Source organism: Eretmochelys imbricata, chromosome 1 (genome assembly GCF_965152235.1).
Source record: "Eretmochelys imbricata isolate rEreImb1 chromosome 1, rEreImb1.hap1, whole genome shotgun sequence".
Classification (NCBI taxonomy): Eukaryota; Metazoa; Chordata; order Testudines; family Cheloniidae; genus Eretmochelys; species Eretmochelys imbricata.
This window is the reverse complement of record NC_135572.1, coordinates 329420136-329447717: the sequence shown is the minus strand read 5'-3', so window position 1 is coordinate 329447717 and position 27582 is coordinate 329420136. Positions and strand designations below refer to the sequence as shown.

At 41.8% G+C, this 27582-nt stretch overlaps 1 protein-coding gene across 3 annotated transcripts in view; it reads left to right on the top strand.

The window, feature by feature from the left end:
* Positions 1-27582, top strand: part of GRAMD4 (GRAM domain containing 4) — a 140855-nt gene that overhangs the window by 53014 nt on the left and 60259 nt on the right. For all 3 annotated transcript variants that reach the window (XM_077834970.1, XM_077834962.1, XM_077834979.1), the window contains exon 3: positions 2995-3115. In XM_077834970.1, the coding sequence (XP_077691096.1) occupies positions 2995-3115 (121 nt within the window). The remainder of the gene's footprint in view (positions 1-2994; positions 3116-27582) is intronic.

Sequence of the window (27582 nt, the reverse complement as noted above, 5' to 3'; positions counted from 1 at the left end):
GCATGGATTCACCAAGGGAAAGTCATGCCTGACTAATCTAATCACCTTCTATGAAGAGATTACTGGTTCTGCGGATGAAGGGAAAGCAGTGGATGTATTGTTTCTTGACTTTAGCAAAGCTTTTGACACGGTCTTCCACAATATTCTTGTCAGCAAGTTAAAGAAGTATGGGCTGGATGAATGCACTATAAGGTGGGTAGAAAGTTGGCTAGATTGTCGGGCTCAACGGGTAGTGATCAATGGCTCCATGTCTAGTTGGCAGCCGGTGTCAAGTGGAGTGCCCCAGGGGTTGGCCCTGGGGCCGGTTTTGTTCAATATCTTCCTAAACGATCTGGAGGATGGTGGGGATTGCACTCTCAGCAAATTTGTGGATGATACTAAACTGGGAGGAGTGGTAGATACGCTGGAGGGCAGAGATAAGATACAGAGGGACCTAGACAAATTGGAGGATTGGGCCAAAAGAAATCTGATGAGGTTCAATAAGGATAAGTGCAGGGTCCTGCACTTAGGACGGAAGAACCCAATGCACAGCTGCAGACTAGGGACCGAATGGCTAGGCAGCAGTTCTGCGGAAAAGGACCTAGGGGTGACAGTGGATGAGAAGCTGGATATGAGTCAGCAGTGTTCCGTTTTTGCCAAGAAGGCCAATGACATTTTGGGATGTATAATAGCGAGCAGATTGAGGGACGTGATCGTTCCCCTCTATTCGACATTGGTGAGGCCTCATCTGGAGTACTGTGTCCAGTTTTGGGCCCTACACTACAAGAAGGATGTGGATAAATTGGAGAGAGTCCAGCAAAGGGCAAGAAAAATGATTGGGGTCTGGAACACATGAGTTATGAGGAGAGGCTGAGGGAACTGGGATTGTTTAGTCTGCAGAAGAGAAGAATGAGGGGGGATTTGATAGCTGCTTTCAACTACCTGAGAGGTGGTTCCAGAGAGGATGGTTCTAGACTATTCTCAGTGGTGGAAGAGGACAGGACAAGGAGTAATGGTCTCAAGTTGCAGTGGGGGAGGTTTAGGTTGGATATTAGGAAAAACTTTTTCACTAAGAGAGTGGTGAAACACTGGAATGCGTTACCTAGGGAGGTGGTAGAATCTCCTTCCTTAGAGGTTTTTAAGGTCAGGCTTGACAAAGCCCTGGCTGGGATGATTTAACTGGGAATAGGTCCTGCTTCGAGCAGGGGGTTGGACTAGATGACCTTCAGGGGTCCCTTCCAACCCTGATATTCTATGATTCTATGATAGGACTTGATCATAGAGAACAGTGAACCCTTTTGCCTGTTGGCACCAATGGGCCTCTGTGTTACAGGTACATTGACAGGGTACTTAAAAAGTGTAAATCATTCCTAACAGTGAAAATGTATATGCTGTGTATGTTGTGAATAAATCACTGATCTGCTTTTAAAACTTTTGGATGACATACAAAAGAACACTTTAAAAACTAAATACTTTGTTTTTAAACATTTAATTTATTTTAAAATTTAAAACAGTTCTATTAACTTGCTGAATTACTTGACTATATTTAGATCATATTATATTAATTCAGTTACTGGATTTTATTTTTGTATAAAATGTTTCATTTCTTTCAAAAGTACTCATGTTCTCACTTGAGTTCTGAATGTATACAGATGACTAAGCCATGGGCTAAGAATAAAAAATCACCTTTGCTTTACTTATAAAATGAATAGTATAAAAGCTTGCATCTGGTAAGCATTTAATACCAGGAGTAGCTCCAAGAACTTACACCCAAAATCAATCTATAGGGTTTGTACATTGCTAGTTGCGAGTGCACATGTTGTTTTAATTAACTGTCTTGCAAAAGAGAAATCTGTCTTCCTTGTAATTTAACAGACTTCTATTTCCAAAAATGTAGCATACTCACCTGACTTTTACTATGAAAGTACATCTGTTCCTTTGTTGTTTCACTTTGTGCAAGCTGCTGCTGCTTCAGTTCGAAGCCATGCATTGTTTGATTTTCACATTCTGCAGTATTTCCAGTGCTTAGTTTATGTGGCCACTGCTGGTAAAGATGATGATAGATCACCTCCAAAAGATGCAAGAGCCTAGAGTTTTTGTCCTGCAGCATCATCTTTTGGACGCTACCCACATTATTTAAAAATGAAACAAAATAGCCCTGCTGGATTTTTATTGCCTTTCTTGCATCAGGATTGTAGATTTTCTTCTTTCAGGATTATGTCTTGATGCTAAAGTATTCACACATATGTGAGAGAGGATTTTGTACAGAATGGTAGTCGGTGCTTAGAAAATCTATTTTTGTTAGGGCTTGTCTGTGCTACAGGGGATTACAGCACTATAGCTATGGAACTGCAGTTCTGCCTTTGTGACACCATAGTGTAGACATACAGTACCGCAACTGAATTAACTCCTCCTGTAGTAACTGCACCTCCCTGAGCAACAGTAGCTAGGTCAGCAGAAGAATGCTTTCATCAACCTTACTGTGTCTGCACTGGGTGTTGAGGTCGGCATAGCTGTGGCACTCAGGAATGTGGCTTTTTAACAGCCCCGAGAGCTGTAGGTATGTCAAACTAAGTTTTAAGTGTAGACCAGGACAAAGATTGTTGCTTGTGTGCATATTGGATTTTCTTTTGTTTTAATTGGCCATGTGTCAGATTAAAAGGAAAGGGGCGTTATTTGAAATGCACCTTCAGCCAGCAGGAGGGAAGTGAAATGATCATCATGTTGCAGCAACTATAGAATCTTTCTAGGCAAACACACTGAGCAAACCTGTTTGAGGGAGATGATGTATGTTTGGTCAGCTGTTATTGATTCATTTTCAGTAATTCTAATGCTGAATAAGAGCGTTGCTGAGTTGTTGGCTTCAAATGCTTACATGTTTTTTCACACAGCTCTTTGTTTACTGTCTTTTAGGTAAATTGAAGTATTTAAATGACGCTTCAGGGAGAAGCTTCCTTCTGAGTTGTCAATGTTTTTTTCTTCTTTCCCCCCCGCCCCCCCAATCCTTTTTCATAGGCTGGTCCAGGGACCATCAACATGGCATCAGGAGTCCAGGATTTTAACAGAACAGAGTCTGATAGATTAAATGAGATCAAAGGTCACCTGGAAATCGCCTTACTGGAAAAACACTTTTTACGTAAGTAATAAAGAATGCTCTTGAATAAGAAATGTCCGAGCTTATTGAAATATGGCTTGGTGTGCATGGAGAGTAGGAAAATATGGAAAACCTGTTTGGCAGTGGCTGAGTTATTTTGGTGCATGCCGTCTGTCTTTGGGTTTGATGCAAGATGTGTACCACATATAAGGTGGTCTTCAGAAAAGTGACAAGGTGTATTTTTTTGTTTTTGTTTTTTTTTTTAAAAAAAAGCTTCATCAGAATAATTCAGAGTGGCGGTAGGTTTTTGAAAAAATCTATTTATAAATTTGTAGGAAAAGGGAAAAAATAAGTGTTTCTTTCAAATATTTTATGTACTGTATGCAGTTGGTGAATGTTTCATACATATTGACATCTGAGGGTAGCTCTAAAATAACAATGTGCTATTTTTTCCCCTTATCCTAGTAGCTTAATTATGAGAAGGGGGAAAGAAGATTTTTTTTTTAAATAAGTCAAATTAAGCATTTCCTTAGCAAGTGCTCTGCTTTGCCAGACACATCTTAAAATATGTATGTTTTTCTCTTTTAATTATATGGAAACTGTTACTAAATATAAAATGTTGGTGGTCCGTAAAATAGCAACTAAATGAAATATAGGCATGAAAGAATTCCCATTCATACCCAGAAGTTATGGTATTGTGGAATAGAAAAGATGTAGGAATCTGACTGCACTTCTATGTTAGTAACATTGGAGTTCAAATTTGTCAGGTAGTTACATTAAGACAAACATTAAGGATAGGAGTGAAAGGCAAACAATTCTCTTTTTAGCTGATATTAAGAAAATCTATTCTTCTGACTGATCATAAAATTTGGTGCTCATGTATTGTTAAAGTTGGTGTTCTCGCTCAATTGCTTCCCTACAAGAGGCAATTTTAATGCACTTTTTTAAAACTTCAAAATATTAAGTTTCAAAGAAAAATAAAATCCCATGACCTGTCCCTGACTTTTACTAAAAATATGCATGATAAAATGGGAAGGGACTGCCCAGCCACCCCGCAGCTGCCAGCTCTGGGGCCCCCACCACCCATGGGGACTCAGCTCCAGGGTCCCTCTGCCTCCAGCAGCACAAGGGAACTGCAGGGTCCCCCTCCCCAGTAGCGGGGAGCTATGGGAACCCCCCTGCTGCCACTGCAGTGGGGAACTGCGGGGGGTGCCCCGGCCCACCCCACTGTGGCAGCCGGGGAGCTGCGGGGGTCCCCCTGCTCCCCACCCCACAGTGGCGGCCAGGGATCTGCGGGGTACCCCCCTGCCTCTGATGGCCTGGGAGCTTGGAGGCTCGCTGCCACAGCTCCCTGCCACTGTGGGAGGTGGTGGGACCCTGCAGCTCCCAGCCACTGGGGCTGAAGTCACAGAGGTCTTTGGAAGTCATGGATTCCATGACTTCCATGACCTTCATGATAAAATCATAGCCTTACTCATGAAATACAGATCAATTTTCCCCCGCCCCTTGTAAGAAACCCCTTGTCGTATTGCCAAAGCAGCAGCCTTGCTTATACTGCAGTGACAGAATCTTGTCCTGACTGAGGCTGGGTAGCAGCCAAATATGGATACAAAAAGGGGAGTTGTAGTGAAGAAATCACCAAAATTTTACATCTTAAAATACATTTCTAGCCTGATTATTCTAATCTGGCTGCTGATCTATTGTACCAGACCAGAATTTATTTTCCTGATATGGTTCCTTTCTCCTTTCCATTCCCTGCCCCCCTTGCTCATGCTCTCTAGCTTGAACAAATGCTAAGTGTGGTGTTGTTTTTTTTATAGATTATGGTATCAGCCCAGATAATGGTGAACATCCCGTGGTACTAGCAGTGTTTGGTTGCCTCCAGGGGGAGATACATGCTGAACAGAAGAATATGATTGAAACATGAAGTCTGTTTACTTTATCCTTGGAGGATAGATTTCAAAATGCAGGACGAGAGTGGGGCTGTCAAAAGTAAAATATAGAAAACAGTAAAGGGAGGCTTGTCATGCAGCTGTCTGCAACATACATCTCGTATAAAGAGGGAATTTGATATTTTGAAAAGTAGGATAAATGGATGCTCTCTTCACCAATATATCTTAAGAGTCATTTATGTATAAACAAAAAGTACTCTTCCATTACGTCTCATTCCCATTTTCCCCAAGGAAGCCTACAAGAAACTAGTCAGCTAATAATGACAAGACAGGAGGATGATTGGGAGCTAGTTCATGAATAAACAAAAGGCAGCCCCATGGAACTACCAATATGTGTGCCAACTGTCAGCCTTTGAACCCTCTGTTTGTATCTTTTCCCTTCATCCCCTTCATTACCTTTCTCCTTCCAGATTGTAAGCTAGTGTATTCTGGGCGCTACTGCATGCTGAATAATCATTCTGTTTGAGCATAGAGAATTTATGGGTCAGTGTTCCCTCTAAGCCAGACAGCCGCCAAGAGTCAATCAAGTGCCGAGCACTTGATTAGCAGAGCTGTGCACATCCAGCGACTGTGTTCAGATGCCCCTTCCCCTGCTGCTCTGCAGCCACGTTGCTCTTGCCCTCTTCCTTGAAGCCCCTAGCTAGCTGCTTCCGGGACCCTCCTGCTCGCTGAGCAGAGCGGGAGGGGATGCTGATGTCAGGGTGTCTCCCTCCCCCCGCCCAGGTACCCCATCTCTGCAGAGGGAGGAGGGACAGAGCTTGGGAGTTAGATGTGGCTGCTGCTGCTGAGGTCTGAGTGAGCCTTCAGACTGGTGAGTGCCCTGGATTTGTGCTGGAAATGGCCTAACCTGATGATTACTTTAGATAAGCTATTACCAGCAGGACAGTGGGGTGGGAGGAGGTATTGTTTCATATTCTCTGTGTATATATAAAGTCTGCTGCAGTTTCCACGGTATGCATCTGATGAAGTGGGCTGTAGCTCACGAAGGCTCATGCTCAAATAAATTGGTTAGTCTCTAAGGTGCCACAAGTACTCCTTTTCTGTCTGATTAAAGACAGGTTTCAGAGTAACAGCCGTGTTAGTCTGTATTCGCAAAATATATATATACACACAGACCATGAAAAAATATACATTGTAAGGAGAGTGATCACTTAAGATGAGCTATTACCAGCAGGAGAGAGGGGTGGGGGGAGAGAAAACCTTTTGAAGTGATAATCAAGGTGGACCATTTCCAGCACATTTCCAGGAGTTAACAAGAACGTCTGAGGAACAGTGGGGAGGGGGAGGGGGGGAGGAATAAACAAGGGGAAATAGTTTCACTTAGTATAATGACTCAACCACTCCCAGTCTCTAGTTAACTTAGGCTTGAATAGAGACTGGGAGAGGTTGAGTCATTATACTAAGTGAAACTATTTCCCCTTGTTTATCCCCCCACCCCGTTCCTCAGCTGTTCTTGTTAACTCCTGGAAATGGCCCACCTTGATGTATATTTTTTCATGGTCTGTGTGTATATATAAAATTTGCTCACTGTACTTTCCACTTTATGCATCCGATGAAGTGAGCTGTAGCTCACGAAAGTTTATGCTCAAATAAATTGGTTAGTCTCTAAGGTGCCACAAGTACCCCTTTTCTGTCTGCTTAAAGAGACAGCGCATGGTCTTTCATACGCTTCCCCAGCAGCTAGCTCACTCTCTCTCTCTCTGGGTCTCACATACGCCTCTGTAATTTTATTCTTTCAAAGTGCTGCTATTTTAGTTTTTTGACTGGGCTATGCATTTCATAATTTTATTTCTTTTTTTAATTCTTTGAGTAGTGAGTTCTAAAATGCCTAACCTGTCCTGGCTGGGGTAATTATCCCAATGGTAACTTTTTAAGAATATATATTACAACTTTGGTGTTTTGTTTCTTACTGGTGGTGTACATCCGCACATTACGCCAATATCGGTGCACATGGATGAAAAAAATTAGAGGAAACATTGTAAGGGCCATATTTTTTTGTGCATTTCCATTCCATGTAGCTTAGTGGAGGATGCACATATGGTGCAAGTGGAGCAGAAGTTTGACCTCTTGTGTTAAATTTTTGACTTTTACATCTCCATGGCAATGAATTTGATGTCTCAAACACAGGACTGGCTTAGATAACAGACCAAACAGAAAGAAGCTGTGTTGTGAATGAGAAATATCTTAGAACATCTTTACAGTTAGCAAAGAAGTGTTGATGTCCATTTTTTGTTAATATATGTATGTATGACTTTTTCTTCCAGTTAGCACCAACAAGGGTCTCTTTCAAAAACAATTTTTGTTTCCTGACTGATTGTAGGTGGAAAAAGCAGGTTTAATGGCAATTGTGGTCTTGGTTTCCTTATGGGTGTATTTTACTGGTTTTTATTTGTGATCAAAGGCTAAGGCTAATGCGGGACACTTTTTTTCTTTTTGAAATATTAAATGCAGAAAAGACTGGGTGTGTGGAGGGAATGAAGCAGTGGAGAGGATGACAGAAGTCTAAGTTAGTCCATCTGAGTGGCTTAGGCTAGTACCAGGGTATATCTGGGTTACCTTGATGCACTCAGAACTTGTTCACTTATTCTTAAATAGTAATACATAATTGGGTGACTTGTATAAATTAGTGCATTTATAATTAGTACACTTACTGTGGTAGGTTTGCTAATACATCCTATTTTGATGCTTAGGCAGTTTTTTCTTTAAGGTTGTGTGTTGCCCTTAGCTATCTGATATCTGTATGTGTTACATTTTAGCAAAGTGCCAAACGTGGTACCACAACGTGATACTAAACTAATGCTCCCATGCTGTGTATGTACTAGAAAAGAGTCCAAAGCAGCTTGGAGAATCATACTATGTTTTCTCTCTCATATGGTTAGTTAACACATTTCTGTCTTGTCAGCAAGAAAACACAGGGGCTGAGGTTAGGTCAGTTAGCCTTTGGAATGTCTCTAAACCTCAGTTTTAATTAACTACTTCCTCAATGCAAAACAACAAGCTTCAGGCAAAGATAATCTTGAGAATTACTGAGTAATGGCAAGGAACCATAAATCTTCACTTTTTAGATCCCAAATTAAGTTCATTGCATAAGGAGGAGGCAGTACCTATTTATTGATCTATATATTAGGTTTATAGAAAAGGTACATACAATAAAGCACAGAAATGTTCCTTTGGATAGAAAATGTTTTTATTCATTATCACTAGAACCGAGATGCTAAAATTGTGGATCTGTTGAAATATGGCCTTCAGTGGCTCTGTTTTTAATGTTAGTTGCACAATATATCCATCCAGTTCACCAAAGATGCAAGTTTGCATAACCACAAAGAGATGGAAGGCAAATGGTGTGTGCCCGCCTATAGTTGTTTTTGCTTAATTTAGCAAATGTCCTGGAATTAAACTTGAAGCCTAAAGAGATTTTGTAAAAGCTTTGAAAATGTCTTTAAATGGTTAACATGGCCAAATAATATTTTGTTATAAGAACATGAGTCATGGCATCAGCTGGGCTAAGGGAAAAACTGTGTCTCCCTTTTATATAGGAGACACAGTATATATTTATATATTATAGTGTACGAGTGTTCAGACAAACCTGAATTTCTCCTTTTGGTAGATGAAGGAAATGCAGTGGATGTAACATTTGATATTATGTCTTTCAAGTTCTTAGTTAAAAAAATTAACTGTTGGCTTGAATAGGAACTCTGTTTATTAAAAGGATAGAAACTCTGTCCTGTGGCTGAAAAGACTAAACAAAGGTGAGCTGGCAATGTATCAAATTGGATGGATAGTTCTAGAGGGGTACTGCAAGGATTGGCGAACAGACTGCTCTGAACTTATGAATATAATGACCTTAAAAGGTAAGAAAATGGCATGTTAATTGGATTTGCAGTTGATTCTAAAGTTGGAATTGTGAACACTCTTCAAGACCGAAGAAAATGATGCAGAAGGACCATATCAGAAACATGGACAATAAATAACAAAATGAGATGCTATTTGGAAAAATGGAAGCTAAATTATGAGAGATGTTTCTGTTCAATATATCTTGTGAGGAAGAAACTTGGGAAGCAGTAATAGTGAAAAGAGACCAGGGTGTTGGCAAATTCACCACATGTTAAACATGTTCAGCAAAACCGTTCTGGGTTGTATGTGCAAATATATTACCTAATATAGTAGGAGGGTAACTGACTTTCTCTCTACTCAGCTTTGGTCTGACCATACTGGGAATATTGTGCCTACTTGTGTGCACTACATTAAAAGAGTGAGAAGCTGAAGCAAATTCAGAGTAGATCAACAAAAATTATCAATGAACTAGTGTGGTTAAATTACAAGGAAAGCTTAAGAGTGAAAGAAGTAGAGCTTGGCTAAGCAGTGATTTGGTAAAGAGACATAGCCTACAAATAATTTGAGGGTGTGAAGAGCGAGGATTTGGAGGAATAGTTTAGGGTGGTACACAAGGCTGTAACTAGTCATAGAAGGAGGAAATTGAGGGGCAGGTAAACTTTAGGCTGAATATCAGGAAGAATTTGTAAAAAATGAAAGGCTGTGACTGTTTTACTTGGTTCTTTTGCATTTAAAAGCCTTATTTTATCTACTGTGACACTTTTGTAGTATAAAGAACAGGAGTACTTCTGGCACCTTTAGAGACTAACAAATTTATTAGAGCATAAGCTTTCATGGGCTACAGCCCACTTCTTCCGATGCATAATGGAATGGAACATATAGTAAGAGATAGATAGATATAGATACAGATATAGATAAGTTGGAAGTTACCATACAAACTGTGAGAGGCTAATTAGTTAAGATGAGCTATTATCAGCAGGAGGAAAAAAAGAATTCTGTAGTGATAATCAAGATGGCCCATTTAGACAGTTGACAAGAAGGTGTGAGGATACTTAACTTAAGGAAATAGATTCAATATGTGTAATGACCCAGGCACTCCCAGTCTCTATTCAAACCCAAATTAATGGTATCTAGTTTGCATATTAATTCAAGCTCAGCAGTTTCTTGCTGGAGTCTGTTTCTGAAGCTTTTCTGTTGCAAAACTGCCACCCTTAAATCTTTTACTGAGTGGCCAGAGAGGTTGAAGTGTTCTCCTACTGGTTTTAGAATGTTATGATTCCTGATGTCAGATTTGTGTCCACTTATTCTTTTGAGACTGTCCGGTTTGGCCAATGTACATGGCAGAGGGGCATTGCTGGCACATGATAGCATATATCACATTGGTAGATGTTTCAGAGTAACAGCCGTGTTAGTCTGTATTCGCAAAAAGAAAAGGAGTACTTGTGGCACCTTAGAGACTAACCAATTTATTTGAGCATGAGCTTTCGTGAGCTACAGCTCACTTCATCAGATGCATACCGTGGAAACTGCAGCAGACTTTATATATACACAGAGAATATGAAACAGAAAGCTCATGCTCAAATAAATTGGTTAGTCTCTAAGGTGCCACAAGTACTCCTTTTCTTTTTATTGGTAGATGTGCAGGTGAACGAGCCCCTGATTAGACAGCCCCCCAACCTGAAGCAAATACTCACCAGCAACCACACACCACACAAGACAACCACTAACCCAGGAACCTATCCTTGCAACAAAGCCAGATGCCAACTCTGTCCACATATTTATTCAAGCGACGCCATCATAGGACCTAATCACATTAGCCACGCCATCAGGGGCTCATTCACCTGCACATCTACCAATGTGATATATGCCATCATGTGCCAGCAGTGCTCCTCTGCTGTGTGCATTGGCCAAACCGGACAGTCTCAAAAGAATAAGTGGACACAAATCTGATATCAGGAATCATAACATTCTAAAACCAGTAGGAGAACACTTCAACCTCTCTGGCCACTCAGTAAAAGATTTAAGGGTGGCAGTTTTGCAACAAAAAAGCTTCAAAAACAGACTCTAGCTTGAATTAGTATGCAAACTAGATACCATTAACTTGGGTTTGAACAGAGACTGGGAGTGCCTGGGTCATTACACATATTGAATCTATTTCCTTAAGTTAAGTATCCTCACGCCTTCTTGTCAACTGTCTAAATGGGCCATCTTGATTATCACTACAAAAGGTTTTTTTTTTTTCCTCCTGCTGAGAATAGCTCATCTTAACTAATTAGCCTCTCACAGTTTGTATGGTAACTTCCAACTTATCTATATCTGTATCTATATCTATCTATCTATCTCTTACTGTATGCTCCATTCCATTATGCATCGGAAGAAGTGGGCTGTAGCCCATGAAAGCTTATGCTCTAATAAATTTGTTAGTCTCTAAGGTGCCACAAGTACTCCTGTTCTTTTTGCGAATACAGACTAACACGGCTGTTACTCTGAAACCTGTTCTTTTTGCAGATACAGACTAACACGGCTGCTACTCTGAAACCTTTTTTAGTGTAATTATTTTAATAGATTTGCAGAATACTCAGTCTCTCATCAGGTGTCCAGATGTAATCCTCAACTCTGATACACTGATTATCATGAATATCAAGCCCAGAAAATTAGTTATTTTCGTAGATGCTTCATTTTGGCTTACTCTTTTAACCTCTTATCTCATAGAATTTACATCCCCCTCACATCTTGGCTTTGGGCATCATTCAAATAGAGAATATGTATTATATTAATTAAGTGGCTTACTCCTGGCCAGGGTGGATTGATTTAAATCACTGATTTTAATCTTGATTTAAATCAGCAAGCAGGAAACCTTGATTTAAGTTGTAGACTTTAATTGTGCATTGTATTTATACTAGTTATTTTCCTAAAGAAAGGTTCATTCTCATTTGTTGGTAACTGTCATAAATATAAAGGGAAGGGTAAACACCTTTAAAATCCCTCCTGGCCAGAGGAAAAACCCTTTCACCTGTAAAGGGTTAAGAAGCTAGGATAACCTCGCTGGCACCTGACCACAATGACCAATGAGGAGACAAGATACTTTCAAAGCTGGAGGGGGAGGGGATGAAACAAAGGGTCTGGGTCTGTCTGTGTGATGCTTTGGCCTGGGACAGAACAGGAATGGAGTCTTAGAACTTAGTCAGTAATCCAGCTAGATATGCGTTAGATTCTGTTTTGTTTAAATGGCTGATAAAATAAGTTGTGCTGAATGGAATGTATATTCCTGTTTTTGTGTCTTTTTGTAACTTAAGGTTTGCCTAGAGGGATTCTCTATGTTTTGAATCTAATTACCCTGTAAGGTATTTACCATCCTGATTTTACAGAGGTGATTATTTTTACTTTTTCTTCTATTAAAATTCTTCTTTTAAGAAACTGAATGCTTTTTCATTGTTCTTAAAATCCAAGGGTTTGGGTCTGTGGTCACCTATGCAAATCGGTGAGGATTTTTATCAAACCTTCCCCAGAAAAAAAGGGGGTAAGATTTGGGAGGATTCTGGGGCGGGGGGGAAGGACGTTTCCAAACGAACTCTTTCTCAGTAACCGGTGTTAGATGTTTGGTGGCAGTGGAAGTTGAAGGGCAAAGGGTAAAATAGTTTGTGCCTTGGGGAAGTTTTAACCTCAACTGGTAAAAGTAAGCTTAGGAGGTTTTCATGCAGGTCCCCACATCTGTACCCTAGCGTTCAGAGTGGGGAAGGAACCTTGACAGTAACCATTAAGATGTTTTGATTTACAACTTAATATAGTCTTTACACTAGATTTGGTGGTGCTTTTTGCTGCCAAAGAGGGTGCACTATATGTGTACACATTTAAATAATCATTTAGCTTAATTTACACTTATTCAGATTTTTTACATTTTTTGTGTTAGAAAATGGTGAATTTATATATTAATGACTAGAGTTTAGTTTTGTGCTTGTGACATGTCAAGCTTTACCTCTGAGATGGTGGTTTTATAGGTATGTTAAGTGACTTGCACAGAGAAATACAGAGAATCCGTGTTGGAAATGGAAGTCTCCCACTTAATAAGGGCCCAGATCCTCCCATTCCACAGTAGGTGATTCTGGGTGAGGAACTCTGCATGTGGGTCTCCTTCTGGAGCTACCCTCAAAACTTTCCATAACAGGAATAGAGTTTGCTCCCAGCAGTGTTTGTGTGCCCCCCGGCCCCTTCAGAAACGGCCATGGGGCCTGCCTCCAAACTTGGTGGATCTCCAGGGATTGATTTAAAAACAGTGATAAAAGCACTGGGCTCTGAAAGACAAATTGGGATATTTCTGGTTTTTAAGGAAATGTGGGTTATGTGAGATTATATACATTTTATATAAGGATTTTCATTAGGAGTTAATTATGAATATTATTCAACAAATGAGGCGTATGGAGGCTGCTCATACTGATCTTAGAGGGGCTATTACAGAGTGTGCTGTTAAATATGTTAAAAAAAATTAGCCAAATGTTAAGAGCTCATGGAAAAACTACAGGTAGCACTAAGTTCTGGTTTCCATTATATAGCCACCTTTTTGCACATACTTACCATATTTTTGTCATATTCTCCTGTTTGTGTAGGCGTTTCCCATGCTTGGTTTCAGATTAGAGTTGACTTTAACTTTTTTGGTTTTGTGTTTTTGTTTTTACAAGTCTGAGCAAAAGTAATTTTGGCCATTTCAGAGTTACAGAACAGTGAGGGAGATAATTTCCACTTTTTTTAAAAAAATACTTTTTTGCTTTCCAGTTCAATCTTCAAACTTTTGTATGCAGCTTTCCTCTACAAGGGAGTCCTTGAGAATTTGGGGGAAGTGGAGTAAATTAATGTTGCGAATGATTAAAGAATCACTTTGATCATGCTTGCTGAAGATCAGTGATATGCTGTCTGGAGTGGTTCACGACCATGAGTGTCTACCCAGGGCACACTGTCAAAAGCAGAGCAAAAACCCCAAACTGATGGTATGTGCTATAATTAGATTTCACCAACCGAGTAACAAATGTGAACTCCCAAAGTACTGCAGTAGTCTTCTAATGGAGTCTGAGGCAGTCTCCTTAGACATTCCAGTCTATCTTGCCACCCAGGCAACCTGGACTATGTGATAGATGGTCAGTTCCTCCAAAAATCACAAAATATTCAGGTTACATACAGTCCCAAGAGACCAGTCACTCAACCAGGTCGATTTGCATCCCAGATCTCACACCAAAGACAGCACTGGTTGTCCATTCTGTAGTAAACTAACTAAAGGGTTATTAAGAAAAAGGAATGTGAGCTATTGAGGGTAAAGTGGGTAAAATATATGTGCAGGCAAGTCACAGTCTATAATTTCAAAAGGTAGCAGAGATGTAGTGTTTTTCAGGGCTACCCAGAATACCTGGGGAATCTCCACCTCCTTGTTCAGTTCTCTGCCCTATTAGAATCTAAACAGCCAACAGAGGAAGAATTTTTCCTTGTGACCATATTTATATCTTCTCTCAGAAAACAAATTGACAGCACCAGTTTCCATTCAGGTCCCTTATTCATGGAGCAGGGGAAGAATGCACTTAATTAAGTCTTTGATCCTTGATCTCACACAGTGGCTCATTTGCGTTTAATGAACAGGATTTAACATGTTGTTAGGGACCATCATTTGCATTATACAAGGCTTTTTCCCTGTCTGACTTACATAGCAAATGCTTGCTATCACTTTATAACATGGGGTATAGTTGAGTGAGAACAATATGTTCAACATCCTACAAGCATTTTATAAAACACTACACATACTCTTATCAACTTAACATCTAGTATTTATTTTGATAATGCTAACACACAGAGAAGCAAGACTGGTTTCCAGCTATGCATTTGTACGTTTTCAGTGAGGCCTGAGGCCTTGGCAAGAACTGGCACCTGGTCTGCCACTGTCACAATCAGCTAAGACATTTAAGCTATGGCTACACTACAGTGCAGATGCTCTCAGCTGACGGGAGAGAGTTCTCCCGTCAACTTAATTACTCCAGCCTCTGCAAGCGGCGGTAGCTATGTCAGCAGGAGACGATCTCTCACCAACATAGCATTGTCCACACCAGTATTTAAGTCTGTGTAACTTACATTGCTTGGGGGTGTGTGTGCTTATTCACACCCCAGAGCGACATAACTTATATCGACATAAGCTGTAGTGTGTACAGAGCCCTCCATGCCCTGTGTGACATTGCTAAAGGGCTGGACAAGCTTCTTATTCTCCCTCTCCATCTGTACTTACCCAGATTTGCCTCACTGCCTGGACAGTTCACTTGAAGAAAACTCTAATTTCTCACTGAAGCTCTTAAAATAAAATAAAAAAGCATTAACAGCAACAGAAAATTTTGTAGTTCCTGCAGTTCTAAATAGGTTCTGCAATTTATTTATTGTATTAACTGTAGCACCTAGGAGCAATAGTCAGGGATCAGGACCCCCTTTTGCTAGGTACTGTAGAAACACAGAACAAAAAGACTATCTCTGCTCCATGGAGCTAACATTTTTTTGCTGCATTTGGTAAATGTCTGGAGCTTTACAACCATTAATTAAAAACCTTGCTGGTTTGTAAATTCAGCCAGAAAATGTGTCCCTGGCAGGCAAGATAGAAACGTACCTGTTCTTACCCTCACCCCCACACATTACATTTACTTTAGTAAGGTTTGCATGTCTAAAACTATTTAGGATATCTTAAATGTTAGTAGGCAGCTTTTTTCTTTTAAAGGTGATCTGTAAGGAAAACTAGCTGGTCTTGTGCCTTTTTGGTTTTTGCCTTTCACATGCTGTAACTGTGTTTGTGGTATATAGGCCATATATATAAGTAAAGCATGACTGTAATGCAAGGCCTATAGGCTGAGGCTTGTAAGATTTCAGCTTAGCCCCACAAGGCTTCAGGATGCTTGACGTAAGGGGGGTGACACTATAATTAACCACATAACTATCAATTCATTCAATTTAATCTCTTTACCAAAACCCACCTTTTCTCCTTCTCCTTTTTTAGTTTTAGAAATAGGTTTTGTCTACCCTGGAGAACTCTATGGCATTTGAATATCTAGTGAAAATATGATATTACAAGACAGTCAAACCTGAGCAATTGAGAGGGAAGGGGATTTTAGTCACTGTTTAATGTGTCATCCTCGCACATGCTCTGGGAGAAAGGGTTGTCTTCCTTACAGATTAAATGCCCCTTGCTCCCGAGACGTCCATGTCTTCCAGCAATTCTAGGAAGGCTAGGTATAGCATTCTTGATATTTCTAAGGTAAAAATCATTAGGGAAACTTCTCTTTGAGGAAAAACTGCTCAGGGCTCCTTTGTGGCACCATATTGAAGTGCACCAGATCCCCACCCCCCAGAGAAACTTTAACCCAATCAACAAAGAATGCTTTTCAGGTCACTTTCCTCAAAATAAATAAATTTAAAAAACTAAGGAAATTAAATACTTAACTATTTGAATGTACCATTAATGTTTCAAATTTAAACACAAGTCAGAATGAGATGTTAAGGTTTTCACAGTGGCACAGTTCAGCCACACTCTGTGTGAATACACGTGGGAAGTTCCCACATCAAATTGTGCACATAGCAAGCCTCTTATCACTGCATGAGTTTATCAGTTCCTCTCCTTTACCTTGCATAATGACAGGTTTCAGAGTAGTAGCCATGTTAGTCTGTATTCGCAAAAAGAAAAGGAGTACTTGTGGCACCTTAGAGACTAACCAATTTATTTGAGCATGAGCTTTCGTGAGCTACAGCTCACTGGGAGTTAGTCTCTAAGGTGCCACAAGTACTCCTTTTCTTTCTCCTTTACCTGTGCCCCTACCCATTTTTTGTTTTCATTCACTTGTGTCTCCAATTAGCTCTAAGGTCTTGGGGACAGGGACTGTTTGTTTTTCCTGTGTGTTTGTACACTACTTAACACAGGGATCCTGATTGTGGCCCCTGGGTCCTGCAGTACTACAGCTTTATACTGGAGCTTGATATGAATGGGGAGCCAGTGGAATTCACTTGATAATGGGAGTGCTGTAGTCTTGCTGCTTTGTGTCTGTACCCAGGGCAGAGAGCAGGGAACAGCGCTTGCAAGTGAAAACAGGGGAAAGCGTGGATAGATGGGGAGGGTTGAAGAGGGGGAGACCTGCCCAATTGCATGTGTACATCAAAGCCTGAATATTCATCCTGAAATGCATACGTGGAATTGGGGAAAGCAGAGTTTTTCTCTGAGAAAAACGATTGGTTTAAAAATGATCATGACTTCAGGGGGGTCTGTTTTTGTGATTTCTGAAGTGTGAATGTGTTCTCCCTTGTATGCCTAACTATAGCTTTGATCATGCAAATAATTACTAACTTGACTAACTTTACTGTGGAAATAATTCCATTGAGTTAACTCATATAGGTCTACTCATATAACTAAAGTCTCTCATGTGGATACTTTTGTGGAATTGGAGCTTGCGTGCAATATAAAATTGCTTGACTGTCTAAGAAGTGAATGAAATCTTATCCCACTCCTTATATTTCTTTTCCTTGTTTCCGTTCAGTTTCTATGATACGTCGCTATAGTCTGGCTGCATTGTGTGTTCTGACTTTGAAGTGAAATTGTCTAAAATCCTATTGTCAGAAAATCTGCTTGCCAGCACTTCAGCGAGCAGCATTTTAGGGAGCACCACTTGGCTGCTAGCTCACTGAACACAACAACAGTGCTGTGGTGGTGTTTGTTAGAGAAATAGAACAATGAATCTTGAACAAGCCTGTGTCAGCTAGAGAGTCAGGTGATAATTGTGTCCAAAAGAAGTCACTGTATCTAGGCTTTAGGCTGTACTAGAAAAAAAGCACCTATTCTCTTTCCAGTGGACAGGTACATTGACAAAGTGAGTGGGCTTTTCAGACAGCCCTGGCTTGTAGTTAGAGAGCATTGCTCCCCGACTGCTAGGTCCTGCTGATTCACACTTACCTTCTCCATAAGGTCTTAGACTGAGCTGGTAAGCTGCCAATTTTCAGGAGTGCTCCCAGGAAGCCTTTAGGCATGGCAGCCAGGAAAGGCTGAGAAGTGGGTCCTCTTCTCTTCCCTCGCCCCAATGCACCAGTGTAGGGAGCAATCATGCACTGACAGCAGGATGGGATCAGATTTTGTCCTCCAACAAAACCAGGGAAGATATTGCTGATATTTCTAAGGTAAAAAACACCCAGAAACTAAATCAAAAAACAAGGTCTGAGGGAAGGGTACCTTTTTGGTGCCCTTATACATCATAAAGAAGAAGAAAGGGGAGCAAACCAGTTTTCTTACCCAAAAAAACCCAATCATCACCCCACACACACATCTCACACCCTTTGCTGTTCACCTTTAGTGTTTTTTGTCTTTTTTTGTATGATTCATATAGTAAACCCACATTCTAGTTTTTATAGCTGCTCTGTGATACTGAGCAGAGCACTGAAATCATTCTTGAAAGAGTTAACACTTCAACTACAGTGAATAGATCCATTAAATAGAAAAAATAGTTCTGAAAAGCATCTGTCAACTATTTCATAGCTGTGAAAACACTATTTGTGATCATAGTTTTTAAACATTGCAGCTAAGTCTTTTGTACCAGTTGTTGTCAGTTGGCAAGTGTGTGTGTTCTCGCCATGTGCTGTCCCAGCTCTGCACAGATAGCCAACCCAGCAGACCTCGATAGTATTATCCAGAAGGACCACAGACTTGGTTCAGTGGTGAAGGTGCTCGGTCAGGTTTATTGTCCTCAGGACACAGTACTGGCTTCCTGGATCAATGTCTACAGCTACACTAACACATGAGTGCCCAGTGGCAAGGACTTGGCTGAGTCAGCGGCAGGACTTTCCACTGCTCCCTATGCTGGACAAAGGGTTACGGTGAGGTTCCCTGAAATTTATAGGCTGAGACAACTGACATACCACCTTACGTGTTTCATGACATCTGCTTATTACCTCCCCTTGTACCTTGCTCCAGATGTCTCAGGCAAAACATCCCTATTCATCACTTCTGTCAAATCCTCTTACCTTATGTTAGGTCAGGATGTACTGTGTCTAATCTTTTGAAGTGTATTCACATACATATTGTGATAGACCCAGGCCAGTTGGGTACAACAGAGTAATTTTTTTTTTTTTAGAACAACAGTCGGGGGGTGCGGTGAGGTCGGGGCAAACTCAAACAGGGGAAGGGCACAAGCGCATGGGAGGGGGCATGGGTGCACTGAATAAGGGCCAAGCGGGGCAGGGCTATCACATGGGGAGGGGGGAAAACCAGGCTGGAAGCAGGACAGGGAACCTAGGGGCTGGCTTCAGAGGCAAGGGCGGGGCAAACAAGCAAGGGCTGCAGGGAGGGAAGGGCGGGGCAGGCAAACACACTGAAGCCAGCGAGGTGCTGGGGTAGAGGGGAGGGCAGAAAGGCTGCAAGGGGAAAATGGGGCAGGGAGCCAGGGACAAAGCTGGGGGCCGGTAAGGGGGGGTACAACAGAGTAATAGAAGGCAGATATACTGGCCACTGGATAGGTAGTTTTCTATTTCCTGACTGACCAGAGCAGGGGCTGCTCCAGGCTAGGGTGGACACCTGACTCCAGTTAACCTGCAAAGAGTCAGGTGAGGCTGTTAAGCTAATGTGAACACCTGACTCTAATTAAGGCCCCTCTGATACTATAAGAGAGCTCGCTCCAGTCAGGCCAAAGGGAGCCAGAGGAGAGGAAGTGTGGCTGAAGGGCTGGGTAATGAAGACACCCTCAAACCCCTGGAAAGGGAGCCCTAAGGTAAGGGTGAAGAAGGCGTTAAGAGAAAGAAAGTAGCGGGGGAACTGTGGGGAAGAGGCTCAGGGAAATGTAGCAACTCTGGCAGTGAAAGGTTGGCTGCCAACAGCTGCTGCCATTAGGGTCCCTGGGCCGAAAGCCAGAGTAGAGGGCGGGCCCAGGTTCCCCCCAACCCACCACTACAGAAACCACCTCCTGGGAGGGGAAGACAGGCCCCTGTCAGGACAAGAGGCTAAACTGCTCTGGAATGAGCCGTAGGAACAACAGAGACTGTGGGAGTTCTCTCACCAACCTCCTTGCTGGCTTATGATGAAAAGGGCTCAGTAAACTACCCTGGCCATAGAGAGAGAGAGAGAGAGAGAAGGGCTATGTGGAGGGTCACAATGAGCCTCTGAGGCTAGCATAAGCCACCTGGAAGTGTGGGACCCATGGGGACAAGGTCAGAGCTCTGCCACAGTACCCAGTATCTGTTGCTTCTCAGGAGTGCCTGTATTTTAGTAACACTAGCAATACCTTTGCCAGTGTCATGTATTGGGCAGTAAACTTGTAAGCATCTGCTTTAATACATGGCCTAACTTGTCTGACTTGTTTCAGACCTCAGGTGCTACACCAGCCCTAAACTAACAAGTGAGCATTGAAGTAGTGTACTTGGAATTCTTTGACTTCAGTTATCATTGTGATGTTTCACTCCATATTCTTTATGAAAATATGCTGCTGCTTCTAATGCTTGTTCATGTCAATTCCAATCAGGTGTGTGCGCAGGCATGTGCACAGTAGCCAGAAGATTTTCCCCCTAGTAGCAACTGTAGGGTCACCTGGGCACCCCCTGGAGTTGCACCTTCACGGTGCCCAATATAGAGCCCTGCCGACTCTCCACCCCCTCAATTCCTTCTTACCGCCAGTGACAGTAGTTGGAACTTCCCCTTGCTCTTCTCTTGCTTCAGCAAGTGGAGTAGCAGTGCTTTAGCTGTATGCTGTACATAGTTAGTTTCCAGTAGTTACTATAGTTTAGTAGTTCTGTATAAGCTTCAGTTACAGGGAGTTACCTTCCCCCTTCCCCTCCCCACCCCCACCGCCCCATCTCCTCCCCCATATTTGTTACCAGGGCATGCTGCGATCCCTGGGCTTTAATACTTGCCAGATTTACCCAAAATGCATGCCAAAAAGTAAACTCTCCCAGCATGTTATCGTCAGTGCAAAGCTGTCCGGTGCTGTCTTCAAAGGATCCGGCGCCGAAGAAAGATGCTGGCAAGGAAGCTCAGCACTGGCATGGAGCGTCTCGGGGACATCCCAGCCTTTGGCACTGGTCCCAATCACCGGCACAGAAGTAAAAAAGGTTAGAGAGAGGCCGATCTCCCTTGGCAAGACTCAGGGAACAGTCACCAGGGGCAACTTAGTCAGGCCACGGCTCGGAGACTCAGTGGGACCACGTTGACTCCTGCCCAAGTGAGGCTGTCGAGTCTAGGCCCGTCTTGCTCAGGGCTCCCATCGGAACATTTACCTCTCCCGTCCATCCCAGAGGCTTTCGAAGTGGCGCAGGACCTATTGAGGCTCATGGTGCCGTACTCGTCGCCGAGATAGGAGAGTATCCTGGCGCCGCAGGTTCCATCCCGGCACCCTGTGCAGTCAAAGGGAAAGCTGGCGATGATGGTACGCCAATCTCCAGCACCGCCATCCCAGGAGCGCAGTCAGTCCCCTGCTTCTCAATACTCTACCTCAAGGGGAGCAGCGCCACCCTGGTCCTCCTACTCGGTGTCAGAGTTGGACTCAAACCGCTCCAACTGTAGCAGGAGCAGAAGATCCTCCTTGCAGCACCATAGGCCGTCCTGTTATACCAATAAAATAAAAACCAGCAGGATCTTATTAAAGGGGAAAAGGCAAAATGCCACATTTATTGTGAATACAGAAAGAATCATAGTAAGTGGTTATAACATTATAGCTATAACATTCCATTCAATTTCATATTTATTCACACATTCATTCATACACACACACACACGCACAGGTTCTGCAAGGTTGTTATCGTAGTTACCAGCCTTAGAGTTGCTCATGCCAAGCTACTGGCCAGGTGGCCTGGACACGAGGAGGGAGCAGGGCCTTGTCAGATGCACTTCTGATGCTCCTGGAAGTTGGTTTGCAGAGTCAGACCCCAAAGCTCTCAGTTTCTAGAGTCCATTTTTATAGGAATTAACTCCTATGCCAATCTATGGGAATTGCTTCATCATGCTGTTGCTGAATCAATTAGCAGATGACACATTCCTGACGGCTCTGTGCTGCCAGATGTTATCTTGTTCTTCGGTTCTCCCATCCTTGAGGCTGTTGGGTGGATTCCAGTCTTCCCTCCGGGGGTCCTCTGATTGTTTCCACTTGACGCCTTCTTCCGCCAATGGACACTGGATTCTTAGGCTGGCACCTCCCTGATCATTCATTTATTATCCACACCAAAAAGAAAAGGAGTACTTCTGGCACCTTAGAGACTAACCAGTTTATTTGAGCATAAGCTTTTGTGAGCTACAGCTCACTTCATCGGATGCATTCAGTGGAAAATACAGTGAGGAGATTTATATACATACAGAACATGAAAGAATGGGTGTTTATCATGCACATTGTAAGGAGAGTGATCACTTAAGATGAGCTATTACCAGCGGGAGAGTGGGGGGGAAGAAAATCTTTTTTGTAGCGATAATCAAGGTGGGCCATTTCCAGCAGTTAACAAGAACGTCTGAGGAACAGTGCCGGGGGGTGGGGGGGGGGGGGTGGAATAAACAAGGGGAAATAGTTTTACTTTGTGTAATGACTCAACCACTCCCAGTCTCTATTCAAGCCTAAGTTAAATTGTATCCAATTTGCAAATTAATTCCAATTCAGCAGTCTCTCATTGGAGTCTGTTTTTGAAGTTTTTTTGTTGAATAGCCACTTTTAGATCAGAAATCGAGTGACCAGAGAGACTGAAGTGTTCTCCGACTGGTTTATGAATGTTAAAATTCTTGACATCTGATTTGTCAGAGCCGCTAACCCAGGAACCTATCCTTGCAACAAAGCCTGTTGCCAACTGTGTCCACATATCTATTCAGGGAACACCATCATAGGGCCTAATCACATCAGCCACACTATCAGAGGCTCGTTCACCTGCACATCTACCAATGTGATATATGCCATCATGTGCCAGCAATGCCCCTTTGCCATGTACATTGGTCAAACTGGACAGTCGCAATGTAAAAGAATAAATGGACACAAATCAGATGTCAAGAATTTTAACATTCATAAACCAGTCAGAGAACACTTCAGCCTCTCTGGTCACTCAATTTCTGACCTAAAAGTGGCTGCTATTCAACAAAAAAAACTTCAGAAACAGACTCCAATGAGAGACTGCTGAATTGGAATTCATTTGCAAACTGGATACAATTAACTTAGGCTTGAATAGAGGCTGGGAGTGGTTGAGTCATTACACAAAGTAAAACTGTTCCCCTTGTTTATTCCCCTCCCCTTTTATCACTACAAAAGGTCCCCCCCCCCACACTCTCCTGCTGGTAATAGCTCATCTTAAGTGATCAATCTCCTTACAGTGTCCATGATAAACACCCATTTTTTCATGTTCTGTGTGTATATAAATCTTCTCACTGTATTTTCCACTGAATGCATGCGATGAAGTGAGCTGTAGCTCACGAAAGCTTAAGCTCAAATAAATTGGTTAGACTCTAAGGTGCCACAAGTACTCCTTTTCTTTTTTGCGAATACGGAATAACACGGCTGCTACTCTGAAACCTATCCACACCAAGCATCCATCCACATACATCCTCTGTTAACAATTGTGATTAAAATAGTGATAAAGCGAGATAAATACAACAAAAGGGTGGGGAGTCTCTGGGTGCTGTTTCTGTTGTTACAGAGTATCACTTTGACTCTCTCTGTATGAGTAGTTGTTGTTACTAAGTATTGCTCTGAGAACAGATGCTGTCTTAGGATATACTAACACAATTAGCAGCTTGCAAGTTTCAGACAGAGGGAGAGAAACTACCAAAAACCAAGAGACCTCTTATTTAGTAATACCCTGGAATTTAAACTATGGGGAATCAAACTAATTTGTGATTTTAATACAGAACTTCTTTAATATGATCCAGCATAATCCCCCTTTTGACATTAAGATTTAAAATCGTCAGTGTCACTTTCTATGTAGCCTATTCAAGAGACGGTACTGTGGGGTAATTTGAGTTTGGGATTCCAATTCATCCCACATACGTGATCCTAGTGTTGTATCTTTGCTACAAGGTTCTTGGAACAGGCAAGGTGAGGCACACCCACTTTTGAGGAGTCCATTTGGTACAACCTTGAGTGTCCAATAGCTTTCCTCCCTCCCCAGCCCACTGGCTCGAGCTCCAGGGTAGCCAGAAGGATCCCATATGTAATATGGGGAGTGGGCTAACCTTCCATACCTTTGCCTCCAGGGACTGTTGGTGTACAATTTTGACAACAATTTCTCCCATTAACAAGTCTGGTTTTACAGTACTGGAAACGGATTGCATCCATTCATGTTGATAAGTGTCAAACAATGATCTCTTTCTTTGCTTTTGTATTAGGCTGTCCTGTAGCTGGGACAGAGAGCTTAATTTATTCTTAATTACTTGCAGGTCTACGGTATTTTTTTTAAACACACAACAGTGCTAGCAACAAGACAAAACAAAAGACAAAACATAGAACACAAAACACAATTTCTATTGTGACAGTAGATTCATGGTATTGGGTTGCTCTTCAGCTGGCATCAGCTTTTCCTGATTTTCTGAAAGACAAAAAGAACATGTTTCTACCCCTTTTGGGGTGGCAGATTATTGCTTAAAATATTTCTTTTACAAATACCCTTGCTGATTGCAGGCAAAACAGAGGAATTACCCCTATATTTTCCTGTGTGTGTTCTATAGGCAGGCCAGGTTTCAATGGCTTCTATCTTTTAAGGGTTATGGGGAAATTATCCCACTGTTTAGTCATTAAATCCCTGAGGTGGGGTACCTCAGTTTCCCTTCTTATACAGTAGACCAAGTTTATAATGTTTTTCCTGCTGTGTTAAGCTTTACGTTTATTTACAGGTAATAGCTGAGAAGCATCATTACCATATGACCTTAAAGGATTTTTCCAAAAATCATACACACTATGCATTGTTACAGGGTACTTATTATCATTAAATTTATTCAAGTTACCTTGTTATACCATGCCTTTTATTTAGACAGCTTGTTTGCTGACCAGGTATGTCCTTTGTCTGCAGCTCCTTTGTGCTGCTAGTTCTTTCCTTCCTTTATCATTTAGGTGATTTGCATTTTCACAGACTATTCCTTCTTGCTTTTGGATATAAAGCCATCAGCAGCTCAGAGACTCTATCGTAAAAGGGACACAATCAACTTTCACCAGAGTTTTGATTACTTTTAACTTCTGCTTCCAAAACCCACAGTAATCTGAAAAAGAAAACCCAACCTATTGTGGCTCCCTGTGGAGCCCTAATAGCATTTTAATTAGGTTTCATGGTATGTTTGCATTTCTTTTGCCCCTTATACAATATACACTGCACATGTTCTGGGGAAAATGCGCGTTCCTTCCATAGTGTAACTTCTATAACATTATCCATTATCAATTTTTACATAAGGTGTAACTATTTCTTTTGTGCTTACAGTGTTTTCATGTACCTTTATCAAAGTGACCCTCTGATTACTCAGAGCCATTTTAAGACTCTCAGTGTTTCTAACATTGCTTTTTCTTTTTAACATTTTCACAAAGTTTAACTGCTTAATTCTCTCCAGCCTCTGCAAAGTTAACTTTTCACTCTTTTCTTTTCGTAGTTTTGCCTGGGGGTGCTGTATATAAGACGTTCTCCCCCTTCACCCACTGTAATAGCTGCTACCTGGTTAGTGGCAAAGTCCAATTTTTGTCTGACTCTTCTCACGACAACTGTGATTTGCAGGTGCTCTGCCCTGCTTCAAGGTTAATTTCTTTACTGTACCTTGGAGCACATGATTCACTTTCAATTTTCTCAAGGCTTTACCTTGGTCTGCCAGGAATCTTTCTCTCTGTGCATTCCTGGAGTGTCTCTTTCACTATTTCCAGCTGTCTCTGGGTATTTGTAGCCAGCACCTTCCAATTGTCTGTTCCCTTTTCCGTTTGGTTTAGCTTTTCCTGTAAAGATGCTGTCATAAATATAAAGGGAAGGGTAAACCTCTTTAAAATCCCTCCTGGCCAGAGGAAAAATCCTCTCACCTGTAAAGGGTTAAGAAGCTAGGATAACCTCACTGGCTCCTGACCAAAATGACGAATGAGGAGACAAGATACTTTCAAAAGCTGGGAGGAGGGAGAAAAACAAAGGGTCTGTGTTATGTTTTTGCCGGGGACAGAACAGGAATGGAGTCTTAGAACTTAGTAAGTAATCTAGCTAGAGATGTGTTAGATTATGATTTCTTTAAATGGCTGAGAAATTAAGTTGTGCTGAATAAAATGAATATTCCTGTCTGTGTGTCTTTTTGTAACTTAAGGTTTTGCCTAGAGGGACTCTCTATGTTTTGAATCTAATTACCCTGTAAGGTATTCACCATCCTGATTTTACAGAAGTGATTCTTTTTTACTTTTTACTTATTCAGTTTCTGAAAAGGATTTTAATAGAAGGTTTTTTTATTATTCTTAAGATCCAAGGGTTTGGGCCTGTGGTCACCTATGCAAATTGGTGAGGATTTTTACCAAACCTTCCCTAGGAAGTGGGGTGCAAGGGTTGGGAGGATTTTGGGGGGGAAAAGACGTTTCCAAACAACGCTTTCCTAATAAAAATAAACCCAGATAAATGTTTGGTGGTGGCAGTGGAAGTCCAAGGGCAAAGGGTAAAATAGTTTGTACCTTGGGGAAGTTTTAACCTAAGCTGGTAAAAGTAAGCTCAGGAGGTTTTCATGCAGGTCCCCACATCTGTATTTATGACAGATGCCTTTTCCTCTTTACATGAAGACAAGCAGAGGTAGGAATCATTACATGCCTGCCACAACAACCAAATTGCTGCTGCATCTCTTTTGGCAGCAGTAGGAGGTATGTATATGAGGATATACTGAGCCAATCTATCCTCTAGGTCCGAAATAGTGCAGACATCAGCTAGGGCTTGTTTAGTCCAAGGACTGTGCCCAGATTTTTGAAGGATTTGTTTAAAGGGTGTAATTCCTTTAACAAAAGGTGTGGTTGGAGTTCCTTCTGACTCCATTCCTCCCTCTGGTACCGGCTTACCCTGTTTTCTTTTAAACATCTTAACAAGAGTATTTCAATCTCTTTGTCACTCCCAGTATTACTCAGCGAGTGACACAGCCTAGATTCTGAAATCGTAGCTCATCAAACTTCCTCATCACACCTGGCACAGGTCAGCGAGTGACACAGCCTAGATTCTCTGATCCTGCTACTCCTTGTTCCAGCGAGCAGCACTGCCTGGCCCTTAGGCCTTCTTGTTGCCCCTGATACTTCAGTGAACAATAGGACTTGGATTCTGTAATTGTACCTTAGTAATATGAGCTCTGTGTATTTTACCTCTGCCTCCTGGAGGCCAGAAGGCTGGTTAACCAAATAGAAATGCCAAGTTCAATAGAGCTGATGGTATGCACACCAATATTTACAATAACTGAGGTTTTTTACCAATATTTCCCCTTTCGCAATTCTCCACCAAAATGTTATAGCAATAAAATAAAAATTAGCAGGATCTTATTAAAGGGGAAAAGGCAAAATGCCACATTTATTGTGAATACAGAAAGAATCATAGTAAGCAGTTAGTTATCTATAACATTCCATTCAATTTCATATTTATTCACACATTCATTCATACACACACACACACAGGATCTGCAAGGTTGTTATCATAGTTACCAGCCTTAGAGTTGCTCATGTCAAGCCACTGGCCAGATGGCCTGGACACGAGGAGGGAGCAGGGCCTTGTCAGATGTACATCTGACGCTCCTGGAAGTTG